Source organism: Equus asinus, chromosome 4 (genome assembly GCF_041296235.1).
Source record: "Equus asinus isolate D_3611 breed Donkey chromosome 4, EquAss-T2T_v2, whole genome shotgun sequence".
NCBI classification, from domain to species: Eukaryota; Metazoa; Chordata; class Mammalia; order Perissodactyla; family Equidae; genus Equus; species Equus asinus.
Genome location: NC_091793.1, coordinates 36,400,296 through 36,424,552, shown reverse-complemented (window position 1 = coordinate 36,424,552; position 24,257 = coordinate 36,400,296). Strand labels below are relative to the sequence as shown.

The 24,257-nt window shown below is 40.1% G+C and overlaps 1 protein-coding gene across 4 annotated transcripts in view; it reads left to right on the top strand.

Moving 5' to 3' along the window:
- The window catches only part of NTN4 (netrin 4), a 111,392-nt gene extending 105,497 nt beyond the window's left edge, over nucleotides 1-5,895 (top strand). For all 4 annotated transcript variants that reach the window (XM_070507095.1, XM_070507094.1, XM_070507092.1 and 1 more), the window contains exon 10: nucleotides 4,974-5,895. In XM_070507095.1, the coding sequence (XP_070363196.1) occupies nucleotides 4,974-5,116 (143 nt within the window). In that variant the 3' untranslated portion in view covers nucleotides 5,117-5,895. The remainder of the gene's footprint in view (nucleotides 1-4,973) is intronic.
- Nucleotides 5,896-24,257: the final 18,362 nt, after the last annotated feature.

The window sequence follows — 24,257 nt, the reverse complement described above, 5'->3', positions numbered from 1 at the left end:
CCAACAGAGTCAAAGAATCAACTGAGTTCATCACAATTGAAAACATAAGCGCAATTATTCAAAGAATTCTTGAAAACATGTTTACTCGCTTTGAAGAAAAGATTGGAACCTGCCAAAGCAAAACCAGACACTGTTTCATTTTACTTTGTTTTTCCATTTTTACAAGTTCAGTAGCTGAGGCCAAAGAAAGCTGATAAGAAAATTCTGAAACCTTACACACCAACTTGCTTCCTTTGCTACTTTTGAAAGGGAGCAATCGAATTGGCATCCTTGCAATTTCATTCCAACATTCATACATACTTTTATTCATTTATCAATCATGTATTTTAGAATATCAAGACTAGCACTAAAGAATTATAGAGACCAGCCCCATGACCTAGTGGTTAAGTTTGGCAGACTCTGCTTTGGTGACCGGGGTTCAGTTCCTAGGTGCAGACCTGCACAACTTGTCAGCAGCCATGCTGTGGTGGTGACCCACATACAAAAGAGAGGAAGCCTGACACAGATGTTAGCTTAGGGTGAATCCTCCTCAAGCAAAAAGTGGAAGGTTGGCAATAGATGTTAGCTCAGAGTGAATCTTCCTCAGCAAAAAAAAAAAAGAACTATATTTCTTTTTCTATGGATGCAAAATAAACTTTGTGGGGCTGGCCCTGTTGCTGAGTGGTTAAGTTCACACACTCCACTTCAGCAGCCCGGGGTTTGCTGGTTCAGATCTTGGGCGCAGACCTACACACTGCTCATCGAGCCATGCTGTGGCGGCATCCCACATAGAAGAACTAGAAGGACTTACTACTAGGATGTACAACTATGTACTGGGGCTTTGGGGAGGAAAAAAAAAGAGGAAGATTGGCAAAGGATGTTAGCTCAGAGCCAATCTTCCTCACCAAATTAATCAATAATTAAAAAATTTAAAAATAGGGGCCAGCCTGGTGGCGCAGCGGTTAAGTTCACACATTCCACTTCAGCAGCCCGGGGTTTGCCAGTTTGGATCCCGGGTGCAGACCTGGCACCGCTTGACACACCATGCTGTGGTAGGCATCCCATATAGAAAGTAGAGGAAGATGGGCACAGATGTTTCCTCAGGGCCAGTCTTCCTCAGTAAAAAGAGGAGGATTAGCAGCAGATGTTAGCTCAGGGCTAATCTTCCTCAAAAAAAAATTTTTTTTAAATAAACTTGTGCCCTCAAACATGGAGCAAAGTAGATGTCAAAATCATAGAGATAGGAAAATAAAATGTAAATGCTAATAAGGGATGCAACAGATAACACTTTTCCACGCTAATTTTTGGCATGATGCTGTTCCATAATTTATGGATTTATTCAGTATCATTTTTGTTAGTTGAAGTTATATTTATGTTTTAAATTAATGCCAAACTCTTATAGTATTTGTTCTATTTATAATTTCAAAGTAAATTCATTTAACATACTAGACTTAACACTGAAGTTTCCTAAAAATCATTTATTGTATTTTTTATGGGATATTTTATTTTTTATTTATTTATTTTTTTTTGAGGAAGATTAGCCCTGAACTAACATCTGCTGCCAATCTCCCTCTTTTTGCTGAGGAAGACTGGCCTTGAGCTCACATCTGTGCCCATCTTCCTCTACTTTCTATGTGGGACGCCTGCCACAGCATGGCTTGCCAAGTGGTGCCATGTCCACATGTGGGATCCGAACCGGCGAACCCTGGGCTGCCGAAGCAGAACACGTGAACTTGACCAGTGCACCACCAGGCCAGCCCCTATTGTATTTTTTAAATGAGGTTTTTATTTTAGAAATAATACAAACAATCTTACAACCATTGTCTTTTAACTAGTCTGTTAATTAAATATTGGGATTCTTTTTCACGCAGCAGCTAAGGAGACCCTTTAAAGAATTTAAATAGCTCATAATCCATCTTATATTTGTGCCCTCTAGTGTTTGAAACCTCTCTATGCCATTATTTTCCTTTTATTTCTCTCTTTTTTTAAAACATCGTCATAGCTATTTTTAAGTTTAGGACTGATTTCTTTTAACAACATTTTAAATAACCGTTTTATTGCTATAGAAGCAATACATGTACACTTTAGAAATTTAGGAGAAAATTTAAAATTTCACATTTCTACCCCTGAGAGATCATCTTTGTTACCTTCTTAGTGCAAATCCTTCCAGATCTTTCTCTGTGCATGGATATATTGTATTTTTTTAACCAAAATGAAATCATAGTACATGCTTCATTCTGCAGCCCACTTTATTCAGTTAATGATCTTTACCTTCAATTTTAGTTTATTTTCACATAGTTTAACACTCAGACCATATTCCAATTTCCCAACTGATCCCAAATTGTCTCTTAGAGCTGGTTTGTCCTTGCCAGTATTCAATCCAGGATCACACATTGTGTCTAGTTTTCAAGTCCCTCTAGTCTGTTTTATTCAAGCACAGCTCCTTTTTTATTGTTACTGGAGTAATTATTACTGTTGAGGAAACCAGGCCAGGTGGCCAATAGACGATCCTACTTTCTATATTTATCTAATCAGTTCCTCGTGGTGTCATTTAGCTTGTCCCTGTACTTTCTATATTTCCTGCCATCTCTAAAGAAAAAACTGGATTGGTTCGAGGTACACAGTTTGGTTAGGCTTCATTATAGATATTGCTGGGTACCTCGTGTTGAATCACATCGGAAGACGCGTGGTACCCAGATGACTCACCCTCAGTGTTGCTAAATTTGACCTTTGGGTTAGAGCGATGATGATCTGATCTCTCCATTGGGCAGCTTTGTCTTCCCATTTGAGACTAGAAAATAATGAGTGTGGTGTCGGTCACTGTACGAACATCCAGTTTCCCATTACCCGTTCATTTAATGATTTTGTCACCAATTGGTAATCCCTTCCTGAATCAATAATTTCATTAGAGTTTGAGAAGTGATTTTTTTTAATTCCATCTTAATTCTCTTCACTTCTTAGCTGACATTCTTCTGTAAGGGGACTTTCTCTCCCAAGCCAGGCTCTTAGGTTACCATGAAATGCCGTTCCTATTGTCAAGGCAGGATAAACGCTAAGTTCTTTCTCTTCAGTTTCGAATTTTCCAAGTGAGGAATGGTTTTAATAGCTGCCTCAAAAGATGACAAATTAATTTTTCTCTTGATTTTTCTTTCAGAATTACGAGAATTATTTGTCATTTTGGAATTATGGATTTTTGTTGACTCAGTGTGTTTCAATACGCACAATTATACTTCTTGGCGCTCAAATTATCACAACTTTGACAAGTTAAAACCCCTTCTTGCTAGCTCCTGTGTCCTTCTAAAAGGATCCCCATTAATTTGTGGAAGCTTTCTTGCTTTTTAGCACAATAAGATGTCCTATGCCTGCCTTGTATCTTCCTGCCCTGGACCCAAAATAAGCCATTCTCCAAGAAACCTTGTTTTGTTTTGTTTTTAGTGACACCTGTTATTAGAGACCACAGGATGTTTGTTATAGGTGTTCATTACTACTGGGATGACGTTTTTTCTAGGTCATTTCAATGAATGAATAAGAATATGTGTATTAAGCTATGAGTTTAAATTAACATTTTCAATTGAATCCTAATATCTAGTGTTTTCCCTTAATTTGAGTTTTAAAGTATATGTCTCTTCACCTTATATTGGAAACTTTTTTTTTTTAAAGATTGGCCCTAACATCTGTTGCCAATATTTTTTTTCTTCTTCTTCTCCCCAAAGCACCCCCGTACATAATTGTATATACTAATCATAGGTCTGTGTAATTCTGCTGTGTGGGATGCTGCCTCAGCATGGCTTGATGAGTGGTACTAGGTCCATGCCCAGGATCCAAACTGACGAAACCCTGGGCCACCAAAGCGGAGTGCACCAACTTAACCACTTGGCCACAAGGCCAGCCCCTGGAAACTTTTCTTTTATAAATGTAATTTCTTATTTGCTCTATCCTATAATATTAAAGAAAATTGTTTCAAAATACCAATAATTGATATTACTACAAGCATCTCCTGAGGGAGATTATCATATTTCTTTTTATTAATGTATAGATAATCAGACTGTCCTTTCATTATTTGTTAGCCAAAATTTTTTATTTGAAACCTGAAAAGAATTTTGAATTACAAAGTCAGCCCCAGATTCTGGTCAGTTCTCACCATTATTTATTTATTTATTTATTTATTTACTTATTTATTTTTGGGAAGATTGGCCCTGAGCTAACGTCTGCCGCCAATCCTCCTCTTTTTGCTGAGGAAGATTGGCCCTGAGCTAACATCCGTGCTCATCTTCCTCTATTTTATATGTGGCTCGCCTGCCACAGCATGGCTTGATAAGCAATGCTAGGTCCATGCCCAGGATCCAAACCAGCGAACCCCAGGCCACTGAAGCAGAGCGAGCAAACTTAATCGCTATGCCACTGGGCCAGCCCTTCATCATTATTTTTTTAGTGTATGACAAACAAGCATCCTATATTCCAAAAACGCTTTGACTTTACATAGAAATATGTGTTATTTTGTATAATCGAAGGCTCTCTTTCAAGGTGTTTTCCCAATTGGTTGTTTCACTTTTATAAAACCTTCTTAACATACGCTACCATACATAGTGAATCTCCAAGAAATACTGACTTATAGCCTCATGCTAAGCGCCCGCAGAAGCCTCGCTTCTTTCCCGTGAAGGGTGGCGTTGTGCCGAGTAAAAGTTCTACAGACAGGCAGACCTGAGCGGAAGTCAGCACTGCTCCTTCCCGGGAGACACCGAGCAAGTCTCTTAATCTTTCTGGGCCTCAGTGTCCTCATTTGGAAAAGAAGAAGAAAAATAACCCCTACTGCATAGGGTTACTTTCAAGAGTAAAAGAGCTAATACACGTCAAGCACTCAGCACATAGTAAATGCGTGTTGAATGTCAGCTCTTATTGCCAGCGACTCCCTGTCTCAGCCACGAATACGCGAAACTGCTGCAGCCTTCCATGAATTATGATACTATACAGCCCCTAATTTTGTTCTCTTTTAGGTTTGGAGTACCTGGTAGCAGGACATGAGGATGTAAGAACAGGCAAACTAGTCGTGAATATGAAAAGTTTTGTCCAGCACTGGAAACCTTCTCTTGGAAGAAAAGTCATGGATATTTTAAAAAGAGAGTGCAAGTATCGATAAAGGTGGATAGCGCATAATGGCACTTCTCTGTGTACAAAACACAAACTGAATGGAAAAGAGACCTCAAAAATGAAACTGGAATTCTTTTTAAGTGCCAAAATGTATAGAAATGTTCCAATGCATGGGCCTTGTCTAGCCTATCTGTTTTGGGCCCATGTTTAAATACAATCTGTTTCATAAAGAGGAATGAAAAATCCGAAGCTGATACCTGTTTTGTATGGGACTGATTCTGAAATTCATAACTATTAAGAATATTTTAATAGCAGTATAATATTTAGCAGTAATCCGTTAAGGGCAATACATCTAACAAGGATTCCCTCAGCTTCAGATGTTTTACTTACATTTGTGCTACTTAAAGTAATTAATGAGATTTTTAAGGAACCCCCAACCCTACTATCAGAAAAGGTATTTCTTAAAAAGAGCCTTCTCTTGCGTGATGTGCGCGAACTTTGGTCTGTTGGGTGTTAAATGGACCCTTTCCACATGTAAATAGTATTTCCTTGTATAAAGCACTTTACTGCCCATCACTTGTGTTGTGAAAGTTTGGAGACTGCTGTTGACAGAAAGAAAAGAAAAGGTGTGTAAGAAAACCTACTGAAACAGAAGCACTGCCACTATGTGTGGACAAAAGTGACCGCGTAAAGGAAGTCCTACTATTTAACTCTGAACGCTTGGAGAAGCTATGTGAAGATGCAACCTTAAAGGAGAATATGTTTGCATGAAGTTTCAGCTTCAGGCTAGAGGTTAGATTCCAGAGATACTGGCCAAGATGAAACTTTTTTAAAAAATCTAAACAAGAAGAGACTTTAAAATAAGAGAAAGAAATCATAAGTGTAGAAATATGCTTTGATAAAGAGGAAATGGACTTTAAATTTTAAAAAGCTCATTTATTTGCAATGCACTTGTGTACACTTCAAAAATTATTGTAGACACAGAATTTGTTTTATTTTTGTGTTTAGTATTTAAACCTGAATATTGAAACAGTTTCCTCCTTGTCTTTATTAACAGTATATGGTCATTATATTTACTCATTTTTTTACACAATATATTTGATAGTTCACCAAATTACAGGTTTTTGGTATTATTCATCTTCTTTACCCATGCATAACCACTATAAACACAGGTTCTTCTGTACTTGAATATACAAAACAGGAACCACCGTGCCATAAGATTGACTTCACATACAGAACACATTTTTTTCCTGAGGTCCTGTGGACTTGCGAAAGATATATATATATATTGCTCTGTTAATTTTTTTATATTTCATATATGTAATAAAGGAATGCGACCTCCTGATTTTTGTCTCATTTCCTGATCAACTCTTTCAATGATGCTAAAGGTTACCTTCTCTTAATGAAGGAACTCAAATCTAATTCCTTAAATTAAGAAAATCAAACAAGAGCCTGCTATTTCCACTCTGTTACTCTGGGGTTTGGGGATGGGGTAGAAGCTAATTCAGACGGGTTTTGTTTCTGTAGCTTTTGGACATGAACTTTTTTCATCAGGCGCATTGCATTTTTTAGATTACATTTACTTTTCAACTAATTTAGAAAGTAATAAATGTTCATTGTTGAAAATACAGAAAAGTGTAATGGGAAAAAATACCTATATTCCAGCCGTCCTATGATAACAGCTGTTAACGTTTTAGTGTCTATGCTGCTTAGACTGTTTTCCATGCATATACTTACCTTTTATAGAATTGGAATTATACTACATACTCTTAGGAAATCTGCTTTTATCACCTGTAGCATGTATCTCAGCTTCTTACCTACTCCTATCTTATCCTGGTAGGTGGAACACTATCTAGTAGGTTATCATTTACAAGCAACTTATAAGATATGTGGGTAAGTATGTCATACCAAGAAAAACATGTGCAATACATCAAATACAGGATTTTCTTAAGTTTCAGAATTGCCAAGTTGCCTTCTTTCCAATTTTACTTTATTTAATATTACTATTACCTTTTAAAAAGAAGGATACAAATAATGTCTGCTTTTTAAAAAAGTAGACAGATGTCCATAACATATTAGTAAATGAAAAAAAAATGCAAAACAATATATATATTATTAGCCCCCAACCCAAAAACACATTTATAATATGTACAGTGTTTTAAAAGGCCTGAAAGCTAGACTACAGTAGTATTTGCCCCTGTAGGGGAAAGAAGGAGCGAGATCTTCCCTTTAATTCTGCATATATCTGTATTGCTTGACTTTCTTTCATTGAGCATATACTACTTTTGTAACCTATTTTTTAAAATAATGAACATTTAACCAATTGACTTTATGTTCAAGCAAAAACATAACTAAAAGTTTAATTTTAGCTAGGTTACCAAATCGTGGGACCCTTATGTGTCTTCCCAGTCCTCTTTGACCAGAATCTTCTTCCTTAACTGCTCTTTCAAAACCTTTTCTTGGCAACCTTCCAAAAAATAGGTCATTGTTATCATCATTTCTTAACGTCTTGATTCTCAAAACACTTGCAGCCCTTCCACTGCAGTTTTAATTTCTTATGAGCATCGTTTGGATTCCAAAGTGAAAAAAAAAAAGGAAAGACGTGAAAGAAACCCTGTGTTCCCCATTTGTAAAAGTAAAAAGTAAACAACAACATGGAGTGGGAGCTAGCTGCCTCGTGACCCCATTCCCATTGCATCATTCCATCATTCTGCCACACTTCTATATACACTTTCTCCTTCTTGGCATCTTTCAAAATAACATCTCGGTACCAAGGCAACAGGTCAAATAAAACTTCCATCTATGGCTTCATATGAACCTGAACACTTCCTTCAAGAGCTGGTGGGAAAGTCTCTGCCCCCAGAGCTTTGCTCCTTATACCTCTGGGCTTTATGAGTCAGCTGATTAGTTGCATAATCTCCACATATGCATCTGTATTATTTGCCTGAGGCCAACCCAGTCTATGCCTTCTTATTACATCACTTTCTCCATAGAGGAATGTTACTAATATTTAGTATTTGATGCAATGGAAATTCTCAATAACAGGATAATCTTTTAATAGTGTCCGCTAAATGAGGTCAAATCTGTGGGGAAGTGACCACGAGTCCAAAAAGCAGTGTCCATCTGGCTATATTAAACAGAAAGCAAGGCCTATTATGGGTAAATATAGTTCTTTGGGACGCTTTGAGTTCTTGCAAAACAAATCCTTTTCTGAATGACCAGAGACTTATCAACTCTGAAGGGTGGGAAAAAGAACCTTGAAAATTCCTTGTGCTGGCTGCCCCTTTGCCACTCCCCTGAACGCCTGAGAACAAGAAGCCTGAGCACGGCCTCCGCTGCTGAGTTTTGTCAGAGGTCCCAGACTGAATTGCTTTTGTGTTCATTGTTTCAATGATAAGCAGTCCCCTAACTTAACTTTATCAAAGAGCCAAAGTTACTCAAGACTTTTTTCCCACAGTTTAGAAGGAAAATATTTATGAACAACGTGAATTTTACAAGGGAGATTGGTATGATAAAAAGGAATAGAAGCAGAGGGCTGTGTCTTACATGACTGATGTTTTCTTAAGTCTCTCAGAGAACAGTTGGTCTGAGATTACCTTCTGAAAAATGATGCCCTTGTCCCTGCTTTTCTACACTTTTACCAAAGGGAGTTAATCACTTCTCTACTTTTTGAGCATTACTGACTGTGTTTGAGGCCTGCAGCTTTTTAAATGACAAATTCCCGGATTTATTATCAGTCAGCTCATATATGCTGAATAACAACAACAACAACAAAGCAGAATGTTAGTCATGAGAAAGAAAGAAGTCTGTACTCGGACAAATAGATATTTTCAAAATGTGAGATGCATGTTCTATACAAAGAGAGTCTTAATACATCTTTGGTTTCTTAATATGGAGTCACAGGTGGGTGACCATGTTCCAAAGTGTGATTATTAGTAATGAATTAATTTATAAATTGAAGAATATCCAAGATTTATTAGGAATGATCAAATCATAGCTCACCTATCCGAATAAAGGGGAACAACAGTCAGGCAGGGAAGCATGCTTCCCAGAAAGGAAAATAATCACCATCAGCAAATTTTCATCAACGATCTGCCCAGAAACTCTCTGGACACCTCCTTCTCAGCCAGGATACCATCAAGGACTTCAAACTTGGTGAATGAAAATTAAGAAAGATAATAATATCAATAGCAATCAATAGTTAAGAGTTTACTACAAGATAGGCACTTTTCTAAGTACTTTACATGGATGAATCTCGTTTGACCCTCCTAAGCACCCCTGAAGTGTGTGTCATTATTATCTCCATTTCCCAGATGAGGAAACTGAGACACAGCGAGACCGAATTCTCCAAGGACACTCAGCTGTTAATTGTGGAGACTGGATTTGAACCCAAGCATTCCAATTTGCAGAGTTCCTATTTCAACCACTAAAAGGGGATTCTGGCATTGAGAAAGGAATCCATGTGAGGTGATGGCAACTGCACCATTTTCCTCCTTGGCTTTTTCTTTTAGATAGTAGTTGAGGGAAGAGCACCGAAGATCAGTATTTCTCCCCGTTCTCCTTCTCCAAATTATAAGGTATTCTATTATTCCGCTCTGCGATTACATAATTTTCTACTGGCTTTCTCATTGTTACATTGCCATTAGAGTAACACTACTTACCACAATTTATACTAAGATGAAATAGTAAGAGTCCATTTTTTACCTTTGCTCTTTTCCTCTTGGTCTGGTTTTCTGAGCTCTATTCAGGCATAAGGTCCACTTTTGCATTTATCAATAATGGCCCTGAATGAACCGTGAAATTCTACAGCATTCCAATTCTCTCAGCTCTAGCTTTTGCTGTATAGAGCAATTCTGCTTGCAAGACAAATGAAAAGGAATCACACCAGGGAGATGCAAAGAAATAGGAAAAAATAGAAAATGTAGGCACTTTGTTAACCAAGAAGAGAGAGCAAAAGGCAGGAAGTAAGGGATAAAGATATAAGAGAATAAAGGAAAGCAACAGCTGGAAAAGAAACCAGGTGGTTTGTTCTAGTAAGATTATGCAAAATATTCCAAAGTGGAACATACTCAGTCACCCAATTCTTCCACTGCTAGATACCATGATTTATGCAAGATATTTCTGAATATTTATTACATGATTTTTCCATCCAACTCTCTTGCTGCTAGCTGTGTATGAGGAGCCAGAAAAGATAAAGATAGAGCAACAGAGAAACTTTAGGTAATGGTAATTAGGAAACCAATTGGCTTTGCCATGTATTGAAACAGAATTTTAAATTTATCTTTTTACAAAGTACATAGTTAACAAAACACTTAATATCAGTAAGCATTGCCTAAGAGTATTTTTCAATATGCGTACTCATCATAATAATGGTTATCACTTTTACCCTTACTATGTGCCAGGTGCTGTGCTAAACTTTACAAGACTTCCCTCCTCAGATCTCACATAATAACCTTGTGAAGTTGGCACTGTTATTAGGTGCAAACTGAGAGCGAGAGGGTTAAGAGACTTGTCCAAGGTCACAAAACACCTAAGTGGCAACGCTAAGATTTGAACCTTGATTTACTTACCTTTAGGACCCATACTTTTCGATTCTATGATCTGCTGAAGCCTCTAACCAATGATTCTCAAATAGTGTGCATAAAAATCAGCAGACATGGCTGTTAAAATGCAGAGTCCCTGGCCCCTACCTCAGAACATCTTTCAAAAGGTCTGGTGGGGACCAGGGATGGACATTTTAACAAGCACCAGTGGTGACTCATACAGGTGGTCTATACACAAGATTTTGAGAAACACTGCTTTACCTCTTACAGAATAGTCTCAATAAAGTCATAGAATTATTCATTACTTTTGTTTCTGCAAATGTATCTCCCTCTGGTCATAAATCTACTTGGCCTTCATCACGAATGTTATTTCATGAATTACTGAACGTTTATTACTGTTAGGGTTATCCAGGAACTAAAATGGTAGAGAAGGGGAATTGAAAGGATATCCCTCCAGCTATTATATGCTCTACTTCCTAACCTGGTCTTAAACAGAATTGTGAAATATCTAAATTTGTCTTTGATATCTCAGCTCTTCGCTCCACTTTGGGCAATCTCCTCCCGGGTGCTCGTTGGCCTCATTTCTCTCGGAGTCCACATGAAGATGCTATGCAAAACTCTAAACTCCCAACTTTCCCTCAAGCCTTAAATGGTATACTCATCAAGATGTTACTCTTGACCAAGAGACTGATAGATTGATAAGATAAAATAAATCATTCTAATGAGATACTTCCTCATTTTCCCACTTCTCTCTCTCTCTCCCTAACACAATGCTGTATTTGCCCAAGTAAACCATGCGTGTCGGCAAAAAACTTTTAATGGGTGATTCTTATCATGGGAACTTCAGGCACTGATGGTAGGCCAGTGGAGGAGATATTTTTGGTCAGCTGTGCCTTTCAATGCCTCATAAATCAGGCTGCTGAGGCAGCCTCCTAGTTTCCCTCTGGGCAATGCCAGTCCTGTTCACACACTCAATAATACCCCACTGAGAGGCTTAAGAAGTAAAGAGAAATGTGAAAAAGCAGTGACATTGGGAAAGGAAAGTATGGGGGACTGCCTCCATTACCCTCTCTCGGAAATGAGGATCCAGCCACAAATATAATAATAATCCACACAGACTTCACATTTTTCTTTCGCATTCCTGTAAATGAGAAATAAAATCCAGGATAACATTTTCCTTGATAGGTATGGGGAGAAAAATCAAGGAAATGTACACAACTTGCATCATAGCTAATGGAATTCCTTAACCTCAGAAACACTCACGTGACACACACGTGTGTGCTCCAACCTTTTTGCATGGAGACTTGCCCAGCAGTGACCTTCAGCAGCCTAGAGAGCTTTTTATAACAATTGAGAACACACAACTGGATATTTTTATCAGCGTGTTCTCTGCCTTTGATAAACGTCATACTAAGCAGTTTGAAGCAAAAACACAGTGAATACATTGTTTTAAGTGCAGTATTCGTAAGTACACTTAATTAGCATCCTCCAAAATTTTACAGGTTTCACCAAACGCCTCAAGAAAGAAGACTAAGTTAGGAAAAGACCTTCCAACTTTTCCCTTGTCCCTAACTGTTATCCTACTAAGATTAGGTAAAAGCTATTTGAGAAGTCGTGTTTAATGCCTCATATGGGCCATCGTTGATTTTTCAGGACTCCAATTAATATCTTTATGAAACGTGTTTTCCTTTTTTAAGAAGAATATAAAATAACACGTGTAAAAACACAACAATACCCTACAACATGAAGAGTTCTTTATAATCTATTTTTATGGCAATAAATAGATGCTTGCCCTTTCTCACTCTCCCATGGAGTAGATAAATTCCTTACTGAAGCAGCATGATTTACAGAAGGGATGAGCAGGACCAGCATTTTCAGAGTGCCAAACACCATCACAATCATTATCTCAATTAACGCTCAGAACAACCTTTTGAAGTAGGTCTTATTATCTCATTCTACAGATGAGAAACGTGAGATTAAGAGGAGTAAAGGAACTTGCCCAGGGCCAGTAGCTAGAATTCAAAACAAGGGTCTGTCTTATTCCAAATCCTATGCTTGTTCAACTGCATAATGCTGCTTTAAGCCTCTGAGTTCCTGTCTCAGCAATGTTTGTTGGATTGTAGATCTTCATCCATTAACCGGTATTTCTTATGACCCTCCTATACAGGGGTCAATGTTCTGGGCCCTGGGGATATAGCTGTGAACAGAACAAAACCGCTACTCTCATAGAGCTTACATTCTAGTGGGGGAGGAGCTTCAGAAGATAGCTGCAATAACCCCTCCTCTTTATCCACATTGTAGGGCTTCTTTATCAAGCACTCAATGCCCTAAATGATTTAAGAGAAGCATTCTTTTTCCATCTCTAAATGGGAAATTTAACCCAATAGAACCCATCGTCTTGGTTATATTGAACACTGTTTTCCCCAAGATGAAATGAAAGCCATAAATGACTAAATTCCTCAGAAAGGCAAGCTGTTGTAATTGGCTAATGACCACAAAGCAGGCATTTTTTGAGTTACACTAAATGCCCGGCGGGAAGCAGCAGAATTCTTCCTCCCATCTCCCATTATGGAGATGACGAGGTCCTGCTCTGTGCACTGCTCATTAATTTTCCTGTTGGCTTTAAAGATTTACAACAGCTTTGTCTGACACTCGTGTGTGAGAAACACAGGGATCCCCGTGTGCCCAAGCCATGGTTCACTGGCCAACTTTGCTCCCCACAAGCCTGCTTGGGGCTCATCTCTAGCTCAAAACATTCACTTGCGCCTATGAGAAATAACAGTGACCATAATAGAAAAAGAAATTCTAGGCATTCTTTCAAGTCATTGGGAAGTTCCAGCACATTCCAGCTGCGAAAGAATTCAAGTTCCTCCACTCATGTCAAAGCTCCAACACCATCCTTGTGTGCTTTGTCCATTTAGTGGACGAAGGCCTAGTAATTAACGCTACAAATTCTCTGCCTGCCTTTTTCATCACGAACCACAAGCTGATTCTATAAGGAGGTTAATCTGGGATTTGGTAAATTATTCTCAGGCTTTGGGCAATGACATTTCAGAAGTCTGAAGATTTTCAACATAAAGCATTGCTATTTCAGAGCACTGAGACAATGGTTTGTGATCTGGAGATTTTTGCAGAATATTTTATTCCTTAAGCTTTAGAAATCCACATCTATGACTACTTACAGCTGTTATAAGAAGTCCTCATTCCTTTCAAGGTCCCAAAAGCCAAGTGTTCCTAAGTCCTTTTCTAGGCACAACTGCCTCCTCCAAGTCACCCTCGTTTGAATTTCCCCTACAAATTTCACTCTCACCTGTGATTCTATTTAGGAAGACTCTCTTCCTGCTTACCTCCTAATACTTTGCCTATTTCTTCCTCTATAAAGGAAAGGAGAAGAATAAACAGAAAAGTAACAGAAGTTGCTCCAATTTTTCTTAAGGCAAAGAAAAAATTCTCCCAGCATTAAGAAGTGTCCCTGAGTAGCTTCAACAGTACAAATTTAGGCTACTGTTACCAGGTGTCCAAATGATCACATGGCAGGGGTAATTATCACACTCTGCAAAGAGAAACCATTTCTTCAGTGTGCCACAGATTCAGTACGTATTTCCTTTGATGTAGCCTGCGTGTGCCCTCATTTCAATAATTGAGAGAGGGAAGAGGGAGAAGACCAACACAATTCAAACACTAGCAGATAGATGTCCAATCGGGGAGATTCTACAAACAAGCAACAGTACGTCACACTGGGAGAAGCGCTATTAATGAACTACAAATTAGTCGTGCTAGGGAAGCCCTGAATGAGAGATGGGGGAAGGCATTACTGAGGAGGTGATTTGAATTGGGTCTATCAGCAACTTCTCAGCTTTTGGATTTCACTGCGCAGAGGTGAAAGACTCTACATTGTGATTTACAATGACTGTGATGACTCCGATTCCCAGAGTCCCCTGAAATCCAAATATTGTTGTCACTGAGATCTGCTTCGTATGCATTATCTTCACAACAGCTTGATGCTAACCTCTGAGGCAGATGCTGTTATTATTCCCATTGACACGTGAGGAAAAGGAAACTCGGTAAGCAACTAGGCCATTGTGTTACAGGTTGTAAGTGACAGAGTGAGAGTACAAACCCAGATCTGAGCCCCAGAGTCCGTGATGTTGGTCATCATGCTACAGCATTTCTTCTTAACACAAGCTTTCCCAGTCTGCAGAGGCAGCCAACTGCTCTGGCTCTTCCTGAATCTCTCTCCTCCTTGTGGTCCTCTCCATCATTTGCCAGAGGGACTCAGGAATTGAGTCCTGAGACTCCCTACTTTCCTGGATAACTTCCTACAGCTAGGCACCATCATCAACAAGAGATTCAGCATCTCCATTCTCTCCTCCCTACTAAGGCTGAGAAATGATGACTACTCTACAATCTTTAAAAAGAAGACATTGCTGAGTGTAGGCGATGCTGTCATCACAGCCCCATTCCCTAAGAGTATACTGTATAGAACAGGTATGGGTGGTACTCTGACTGCCTGAAAAGGAGACCAAACATCTTAGATGGCAATCATAGCAGTTCTACTTCCAGACCACCACCTTAGAAGGAGGGAAAGTAACAATTCATAATAATATATTGACTCATGTTCACATTTTGTTAGTCTATTCTCTTCCGTTAGAGTGTATAAGGTTTCTGAGGGCAGGGATCACATCTGTTGTGTTCACATCGTATCCTTGTGCATACCATAATACCTGGCATGTATAGTAGGTGCTCAGAAAATATTTGTCAGTGAACAAATAGGTGATATCTCCAAATGAGAAAAGCATATCCAACCACTCCCTTTTCACTATTTATTCAATCATTCGACATTTATTGAGCAGCTGCTGCAAAAACCAGCATAATGGAGTAGTTAAATACCCAGAATCTAGACCCTGATTGCCTGGATTCAAATACTAGTTCTGTCACTTACCAGCTGTGTGACCCTGGGCTAGCCAACTAATCTTTCTGTATTTTAGTTTCCCAATCTGTACAATGGGGGACATAATAGTACCTACCTCACAGGGTTTTGTGAGGATGGAGTGAATTAATACGGGTAAAATATTTAGAAGAGCACCTGGCATATAATAAATACTAGGTGTTTGCTCTTATGATGAGGATGATATATCAGCCTTCAGGACATGGGGACACAACAGTGAAGAAGTCAGACAGGCCCCTACGTGCATGCAACTTACATTCTAGTAGAAGAAACAAGCCATAAACCTATAAACAAATCAGTAAAATAATTTCAAATAGTTTAAAACACTAGGAAGGAAATAACGCTTCCCTGGTGTACAGAAACTGACACCGAGGCGGAGTTTAGCATGCCAAATGTTTACTAAGGAGAGTCCTTGGGCTCAACATCTGTGGATGGGAAAGGAAGCGGAAGGGGGCAGAGGGAGCAGCAGCACGAGAAAGCAGGCCAACGACAGCCTCAGCCCACCCCATGAGGAACACTGGTGTGCAACGACTCTTCAGAGTTGTTCCGAGCTGGGCTGAGGTGACCGACCCGTAGATACTCCACTGGATGAGGGTCACTCTAGGAAGGGGTGTGGTCTTGCTCTCTGCAGCTGAAGCAATCCCTAAAGGGGCGGACAGCCGAAGACTGTCTGCCAACAGCACTCAGAGTAGCGGGGGACAGCAGTGCCTCCACCGAGGGGAGATACAGCGGCACAACACGGTATATGCGCCACCTAGCCAAGATGATGGTGGGGCCAGTGGCTACCTAAAATAAAGCGATCACGGAAGGCCTCTCTAGGCAGATAATATTTAGGCTGATCACTACAGGGTGAGGAGGCAACAGCCATATAAATTGACGGAAGAAAGCTTTCTTACTAAAAGAAATAGTCGGTATGTGTCCCCCAGGTCAGACCAAATTGGGAGTGTTCGAAGAGCAAACAGCAAGACCAGTGAGGCCAGAAAGTGATATAAAATGAGGGCTGAAGAGGCAGGCAGGGGCCACAACATGAGAACCTTGCAGGCGTTTGGATTTTATTCTAGATAATGATGAGCAGCAATGGAAGAAAGTGGCAGGGTCCGATTTACTCTTTTAGAAGCTCCCTCTGGCTGATATGTGAGGAATGGATGGAAGAAAAGACAAAAGTGAAAGCAGAGAGACCAATTAAGATTACTGAAGTTTTCCAAACAAGAGATGGTGTGTGGATGAAGATAGAGAAAAGTGGCTCTATTTATATGCAATACTAGGTAGGAAACCCCAGAGGGCTTACTAATGGCTTAAATGTGGAAGGTGAAGGAGAGGAGAATCAAGAACGACTCCTAGTTTCTTGGCTTGAACAACTAGAAGAATAATGGTATCATTTACTGAGATGGGAAAAGGCAGATTTAGGGATGAAAATAAAGAGTTTCATCTTAGATTTTTTTAGTTTGAGATGCCTAATACACATTGAGTGGAGATGCAAGTAGTCAGCTGGATATACAAGTCTGGAGCACAAAAGAAGGGAGGTCAAAGGCTAAAGGTTTATATTTGGGAGTCACAGGTAAACAGACGATATGTTGGTTTGCTATTGCCACATAACCATTCCCAACATTCAGTGGCATAAAACAACAATAACTTATTTTTGCTCACATCTGCAGATTATCTGGAGTTCAATCTAGGCATCTCTGCTTCTATCTGCAGGTCTGTGGCTCAGGTGGGTGGCTCTACATATATGTCTCTCATCCTCCTGGGACCAGCAGGCCAGCCAGGCAATGGCAGAGCCTCAAGAGGAAACATGCAAGGCCATGAGGAAGTCCTAGGAAATGAAAACAGGATATGGAAAAGATAGCTGCACTCCCATGTTCATTATTCACAGCAGCCAAGACGTGGAAGCAACCCAAGTGTCCATCAGCAGATGAATAGATAAAGAAGATGTGGTATACATATACATACACACACGATGGAATATTATTCAGCTATGAGAAAGAAGGAAATCCTGCCATTTGCAACAACCGGGATGGACCTTGAGAACATTATGCTTGATGAGATAAGCCAGACGGAGAAACACAAATATTGTGTGATCTCACTTATATGTGGAATCTAAAAAAGGCAAATTTGTAAAAACAGAGAGTAGAATGGTGGCTACCAGGGGCTGGGGGGCGGGTGGGGGAACTGGGGAAATGTTGTTAATGGGTACAAACTTGCAACCAGAAGATGAATAAGTTCTGGAGCTCTAATGCCGGTGATGAGAGTCAACAATACTGTATTATATGCTTCAAAATTGCTAAGAGGCTAGATCTTAAATGTTCTCACCACAAAAAAGAAATAATTATGTGACATGATAGAGGTGTTCACTAAAGCTATGGTGTTAATCATATTACACCATATAAATGTATCAAATCAATACATAAACTTACCTTAAATTTACACAATGTTATATGTCAATTATATCTCAATTTTTTCAAAAAGTCCTGGGCTCTTGGCACACCTTTACTTCTGCCAATAGATCATTATTCAAAGCAAGTTATGTGCCAAGTCCCAAGTTGAGGGGAGGAGATGTCCGCTCTGCCCATGATGAGACCCTGGATGGAGGCGTTGGGCGAGGGGAGTGAAATTAGGATCAAAAATGTAGTCTACCACAGATGAGATCACCCAGGGTAAAATGTAGATAGAAAAAAGAACCGGGCTTGAACAAATTCCTGGCGTACTTCAGCATTTACCAGTCTGCTAGAAGAGGAAAAACCAGCAAGGATTTAGAAGGAGTAAGTGCAGTTAGAGAATAATTAAGAGAACAGGAGAGAACAATGTTTCAAGAAGGAGACTGTCGAATGCTATGATACCAAATAAGATGTGAACAGAGAAATGACTACTTTAACTGGCAGCATGGTCCACCATCCAGGTGTTCTGTGACAGGACACTAGGACAGGTGGGAGGGAAGACTCGACTCTCTCATCCCAGGTTTTAAGACAGAAGGAAAGCAAATTATGTTTGGACAATAAAAAAGACCACTCTGTCAGCAACGGTAGGATTGGGAAGGTGAGCGATTGATTATAAGGTTGTTTAAGGCCAGATTGTTGAAGCTCTTCATCACCTGGCTGGGGAGTTGGAACTTGATCCTTTAAACAAACATGCACAGCTTTTCAAGCAAAGGAGTGATAGAAAGCAAGTTTTGCTTTTGGAAGAAAAATCTAACTGCAGTGTAAGATGGATTTGAGAGAAGAGAGACAGATAGCAATGGGGCTGGTTACGCTAGTCACACCTCTTGCCCAGATCCTGACCTCTCAAGGGAGCCTTGAGTTCTCTTAGACTAAGTTCCTGGTGCTTGTTGGTGTTAACATCTTTCTTACCTGCCTTCTCCCTGCCTAGCTGACCTTAGCTGATTTACGATAATTTTCTCCTCAAATCTGGGTCCTCACCATCTGCCTCCACCTTCCATCTCAGCACTCCTTCCTTTAGGAGAAGTAGAAGCATCACCTTTCCTTTCATGTCCATACAGGCAATCCCTTCATCAAAGGGCTTCAGATAGTGGCTTGGGAACCACAGCCCCGCCTGTTAGGCCAGGTTCACAATTCCAGGCTGCTGCTCAGACTTGCCCCCCAGCCCCTACAGCTCTCCTTGCCCAGCCCATCCCTGCCCATTCTCGCAAACTACTCACAGCACACTAAAAGTTCATGGAGCTCAGAACATGATGACAGCCCCCAGCTTGCTGGCGTAGGCTCTATTCTTCCTTCTCTAGTCCTCCTCACCTCAGGCTTGACAGCTGAGAAATTTCCACCTTGTGCAAATGTTCTACTTAAAGTCTCACCTGGCCCCGCTAGTGACTCTTAGCAGGGTATTGAGAGAGGAAGAAGATGTGAGCAAGCAATGATCCTGAAAAGCAGCCACTCTGTCCACTGAGTGGCTCAATCTGCACCATTTTCCGAGAAGCCTAAGAGGCAAATACACTAATAAATGTCTCACATAGTGAGATATTACCATTAATATTACATAGTAGTTGGCTTGGGGAATTTCTCCTACCTTCTCATACCTGAGCTTCCAACAGATCTATGGAAAGATGAACAGGTGTTGTTTCTAGAACATAGAGATTACTTGAAAATGAGCTATAGTTAAAAATGAGAAGTTATTATTGGATACGTGCTAGGATGTTAATTTTACAGGACCAGGATGTTTTTCCATAACACATACATCTTCAGTTGCTATGCGTGGCATTTTCCTGTTGTCTGCTAGCCAAATATTCTTTGGCTGACTAGTCCAAGTGGGGACTGGAGAAAATCACAAAACTGGAAAGTGGGAAGTAATGACATCAGTATTCAAATCACAAAAGAGAAGGTGGAGACAAATATTCTGCTTTAACCTTGGTTTATACTATTACCAAAGGAAAATGGCAAAATGGGAATTTTGGCAAAATGGGAAACTTCTAACTCTTCCTGGTCACTACCGTTTAGTAAAAACTCGTTTCCCTCAACTCAACAGTACTCCATTTGACTGTGGTGCTCCCTGGGAAATTCCCAGTGACCCACAAAATCTCGGATTCCACCATTCCTAGGTTCTAGTTGTATATCATTGCTACAGAATCCTTTTGTGTTCTCTGCCTCTTCCTTTATTCTTTGCTCTGCAAATAAGACAAAGAGTACCTATGCTACCCACCCGATGACAGAGCCACTCGGGGCTGCCTAGTTCTCACTGAGATTAGGCATCTTCAGAAAATCTATAACTCTGGTCTTTGCTCTCAGACTAGTTCATTATTTGATTTACTTCAGAGTTTGTGATGCCCAGACTGAATTACTCCCATCTGGTAAGGACCAGAGTCTCTTTAGTCTGATGCTCCATGCTGTTCCCTGCAGCCATGGCCTCTCCTAGTGACAAAGCTCTCATATGCTCTGCTGTTCCTTGTTGCCTCAGGAGTTAGTGACACTTCCAAGAGTGACTCTACAATACCTCTTTCAAAGGGTAGCTCATAGCAGTTTCTCCTCTGAGGATCCATATTGCTTGCTTGCATAGATCGTATCTCACAGCTCTGTCCAAAAAAACCTTTCTGAATTAAACTTGTGGAAGCCCCTAAAAAAATTATAATAGAGGAACTAGCTAAAGAAACACACCACAGTCACATTGAAAGCTGCCACTCGACTCTGTCATTTGGGTCTTTGAGGCAGGACATGGGCCCCCTGACTTTCTTTCAGCCTCATGTCTTTGAGAGTGTCCTTGGCCTTTCCTCCATGACTCCAACCCCTACTACCACCCCCAGATAAAGAGGGACACGTGAGCAAAACTAGCCTTGAGTATTTCTTAGTTTCCCCAACAAAGACCTATATACCATGGGTTACACTGGTAAAGGAATGGAATCTGTGACTAGAGCCTGTGTCAGAGTCGTCACTTCAAATATTTATTGAGCACCTTCCTTATGCCCAATACCAAGGAGTTCTTGGCACCCAGCTATTATCGCTAGTCCCGACAGGTTTCCCTGAAAGCGTGATTACATCACATGCTTTTCCCAGCGCTCACTGCCCTCCAGTGGCTATGATGCAACACTGGGTAATTCAACTGTGGACTGTTGAATGGAGCAAGCCTGGGCCACAGATGAACCAAAGGCAGACGCCGTACAGCTGACTCCTCCATCCTTCCTCTATCCTCCAAAGAGCACAGAGCAAACAGTACCTTTATGTTATGGCCACGACTTTGTATTTCCCTCCTTTGCTTCATTGCCTCCTATCTGTTGCTTAGACAAAGCAAACGCCAAGGCAGAGATAAAGTCACCAGGAAACCCAGCTCCATGTGCCAGATCCACCTTTGTACTTTTGGACTGTTGCTATGTTTATTTAAAGATGGCAGGGAAAAGGTGCCACGTGGCTCAGTGCTCATTTGCTTCCTGCTCTGTTAGGTATTAAACCCCAGAAACCTGAGCAAATCTTGGTCTCCTTTACCATAGCCAACTGACTAGGACACAGTTCCCAGCACTGACGCCCAGTGAGTGCTGTCCTCCTCTCCTCTTCTCTCCTCTGCTTTTTTCGTCTCTTCTCTTCCCAAGATCCCGTGAGCTAAACACCATATAATAAGGAAGAAGTATATGATGTGGAGATTTCTCTTCTTTATGGTGAGAATTGTTGATTATCTTAATCTGCACACAACTTGTAGGACAAAAAGATTCTTGGCAAATAATCCTCCCTCAGTAAACTCCCTTCACCATTGTTAACTGAGAGATGACCTTCAAGCATTAATACCCAGACAATACAACATTTGTGTGTTATTTAATTAGCTTATTGCTTTTGTCAACGTACATTCCTGTGGTTACACCACTTTCCACTCAAACTTGAAAACAATACTACATGAGATTAAAAATCTTTTTCACCAATGTGTCCATACTTTTGCTCCATTTTTTAATCATTTTTTTAACCTTCTAGCCAGGATCTCTTAATGTTTTGAGGTTATCTCATAACAATGACTAATTTATTAAGTCCTGGAAAATTATAGCAACAATACCTCTTTGTGCGAACTTTTGGCATGCTGGAGATTTTGGTTAAAAAAAAAAGAATGTGACAGATCCAGCAGATGTGACAGATCCAGCAGAGACCACTGTCATTTTTGTATCATCTAATCCCCATTATGAAGTTATTTTCATCAAATTGGGAAGCGATCATCTGGCAGCATAAACAACACTAGAAAAGCTAATTTAATAAATCAGAGGGGTTATTCCACGTCATCTACATGCTCAAACAAGAGGGAGAGCACGTTGGCTTTAATAAATCCTCAGTTTCCAGCCAAAGGCCTTTCAGAGCCCTTTCAGATGGCTGCCTCATCAGATGTCTAGAGTTATGAAAGCAACGAAGGTTTTTCAAGCTGAGGGAAGAACTTCTGATTTATCATAAAAAGAAGATTTGAACTGGACAGCTTGCTCAGTATTCTACATGAGTATCTAATAATCAGGTAATTATCTAGCAATTATGATCTCATTTTACATATGAGGAAACTAAAACTGAAAAGAATTAAGAAACTTGCTCATTGTCAGGCAGCTAGGAAACGACAGATCTGGAATGCTCACCTTTCCACAATGTCCACATAAAAGAGGAGAGCAGAGGATACTGCTGGTTTTTATCAGTGATTCCGTTTCAGTCCCATAGCTTGCCTAGTATGGGCATGACATATGTGACCAGGTGACTCAGATCACTGCACTGTGCTGATGAGGCCCAGAGTCATTCAGTGATTCCACAAATATTATTGAGCAACTACTATGTGCCAGCCACTGTTCTAGGTGCTAGGGAACCAGCAGTGAATAAACGGACACAGTCCCTGTCCTTGCTGAGTTTACATTCTACTGTGGGGAAACAGACAAACAAATAAGTAAGGAATGACTTCAGGTAGTCATAAGTGCTATGAAGAAAAATAAAGAAGGGCACAGAGGAAAGAGAGAACTTTGGTGGGGGCACTATTCTATTTAGATCGTCAGGGAAGTCCTCTCTGGTAAGAAGACATTTGAGCAAAGACTGAAGGAAATGAGAGGAGGGAGAAGAAAGTGAACCATGTGCTATCCAGGGAAAGAACGCATTTCAGGCCCAGGGGACACCAAGCGAAAGGCCTAAGCTGGATGCTCTGCACATCTGAGGAAAAGCACTGAAGGTGCCAGTGTGGCTGCAGCAGAGTAAGCACAGGAGAGAGTCAAAAGAGATGAGATGGAATGGGGCAGGAGGGAGGGAGGTGATCATGAAGGGCCCTGTAGTTTCCTTTTTTTTTTTTTTTTAAAAGATTGGCACCTGGGCTAACAACTGTTGCCAATCTTCCTTTTTTTTTTTTTTTCTGCTTTATCTCCCGAAACGCTCCCCCATACACAGTTGTATATCTTAGTTGCATGTCCTTCTAGTTGTGGGATGTGGGACACCGCCTCAACGTGGCCTGACGAGCAGTGCCATGTCCACACCCAGGATCCAAACCAGCAAAACCCTGGGCCGCCGCAGCAGAGCGCGCGAACTTAACCACTCGGCCACAGAGCCGGCCCTGGCCCTGTAGTTTCTAGATCACGGATTTCACTCTCTGTGAGATGAGAAGTCTTTGGGATATTTTCAGCAGAGGAGTGACATAGTCTGGTTTTGTTTTAAGAGACTCACTCTTAATTAGTCAGTTGACTTGGTTGCTTCTAGGCAGCAAGGTCCCAAACTACAAAGAGAATGAGAGGTAGGATGGTAGTGCAAAGAACATGGGCTTTGGAATTAGACAGATCTGTGTCCCAACCTCTGGCTTGAACACCTGTTAGCTTTACTAACCTTACACTAGTTATTTAAGCTCTCTGAACCTCACTTTCCTCAACTGCAAAAGGAGAATGAAATAACCTACTCTACAGAGTTATTAATTAAATGAGACATTTGTAAAGCACCTGAAATATAGTAGTAGGCACTAAAAAAAAAAAAATAACCAGCCATCATAGTATTTAATTTAGTGATTAATTGTCAGATTATTTTATTGTCATTACAAATAATACAGGCAAGACCTGGATTGAATAATATTTCTTCTCTGCTGCTAGAATAATAACAATAACAAACGAATAGCGGGAAAGATAAAGGACGTACTCTTTCTCTCTCTTTTAAAAAAGCTTTGTATTTTAGGAAATTTTCAAACATACACAAAATTAAAGCAAGTAATCTAATGAATCTCCATGTACACAGTGTAATTAGCATTTATCTAATCTTATTTCATCTTATTTTTATGGAATATTT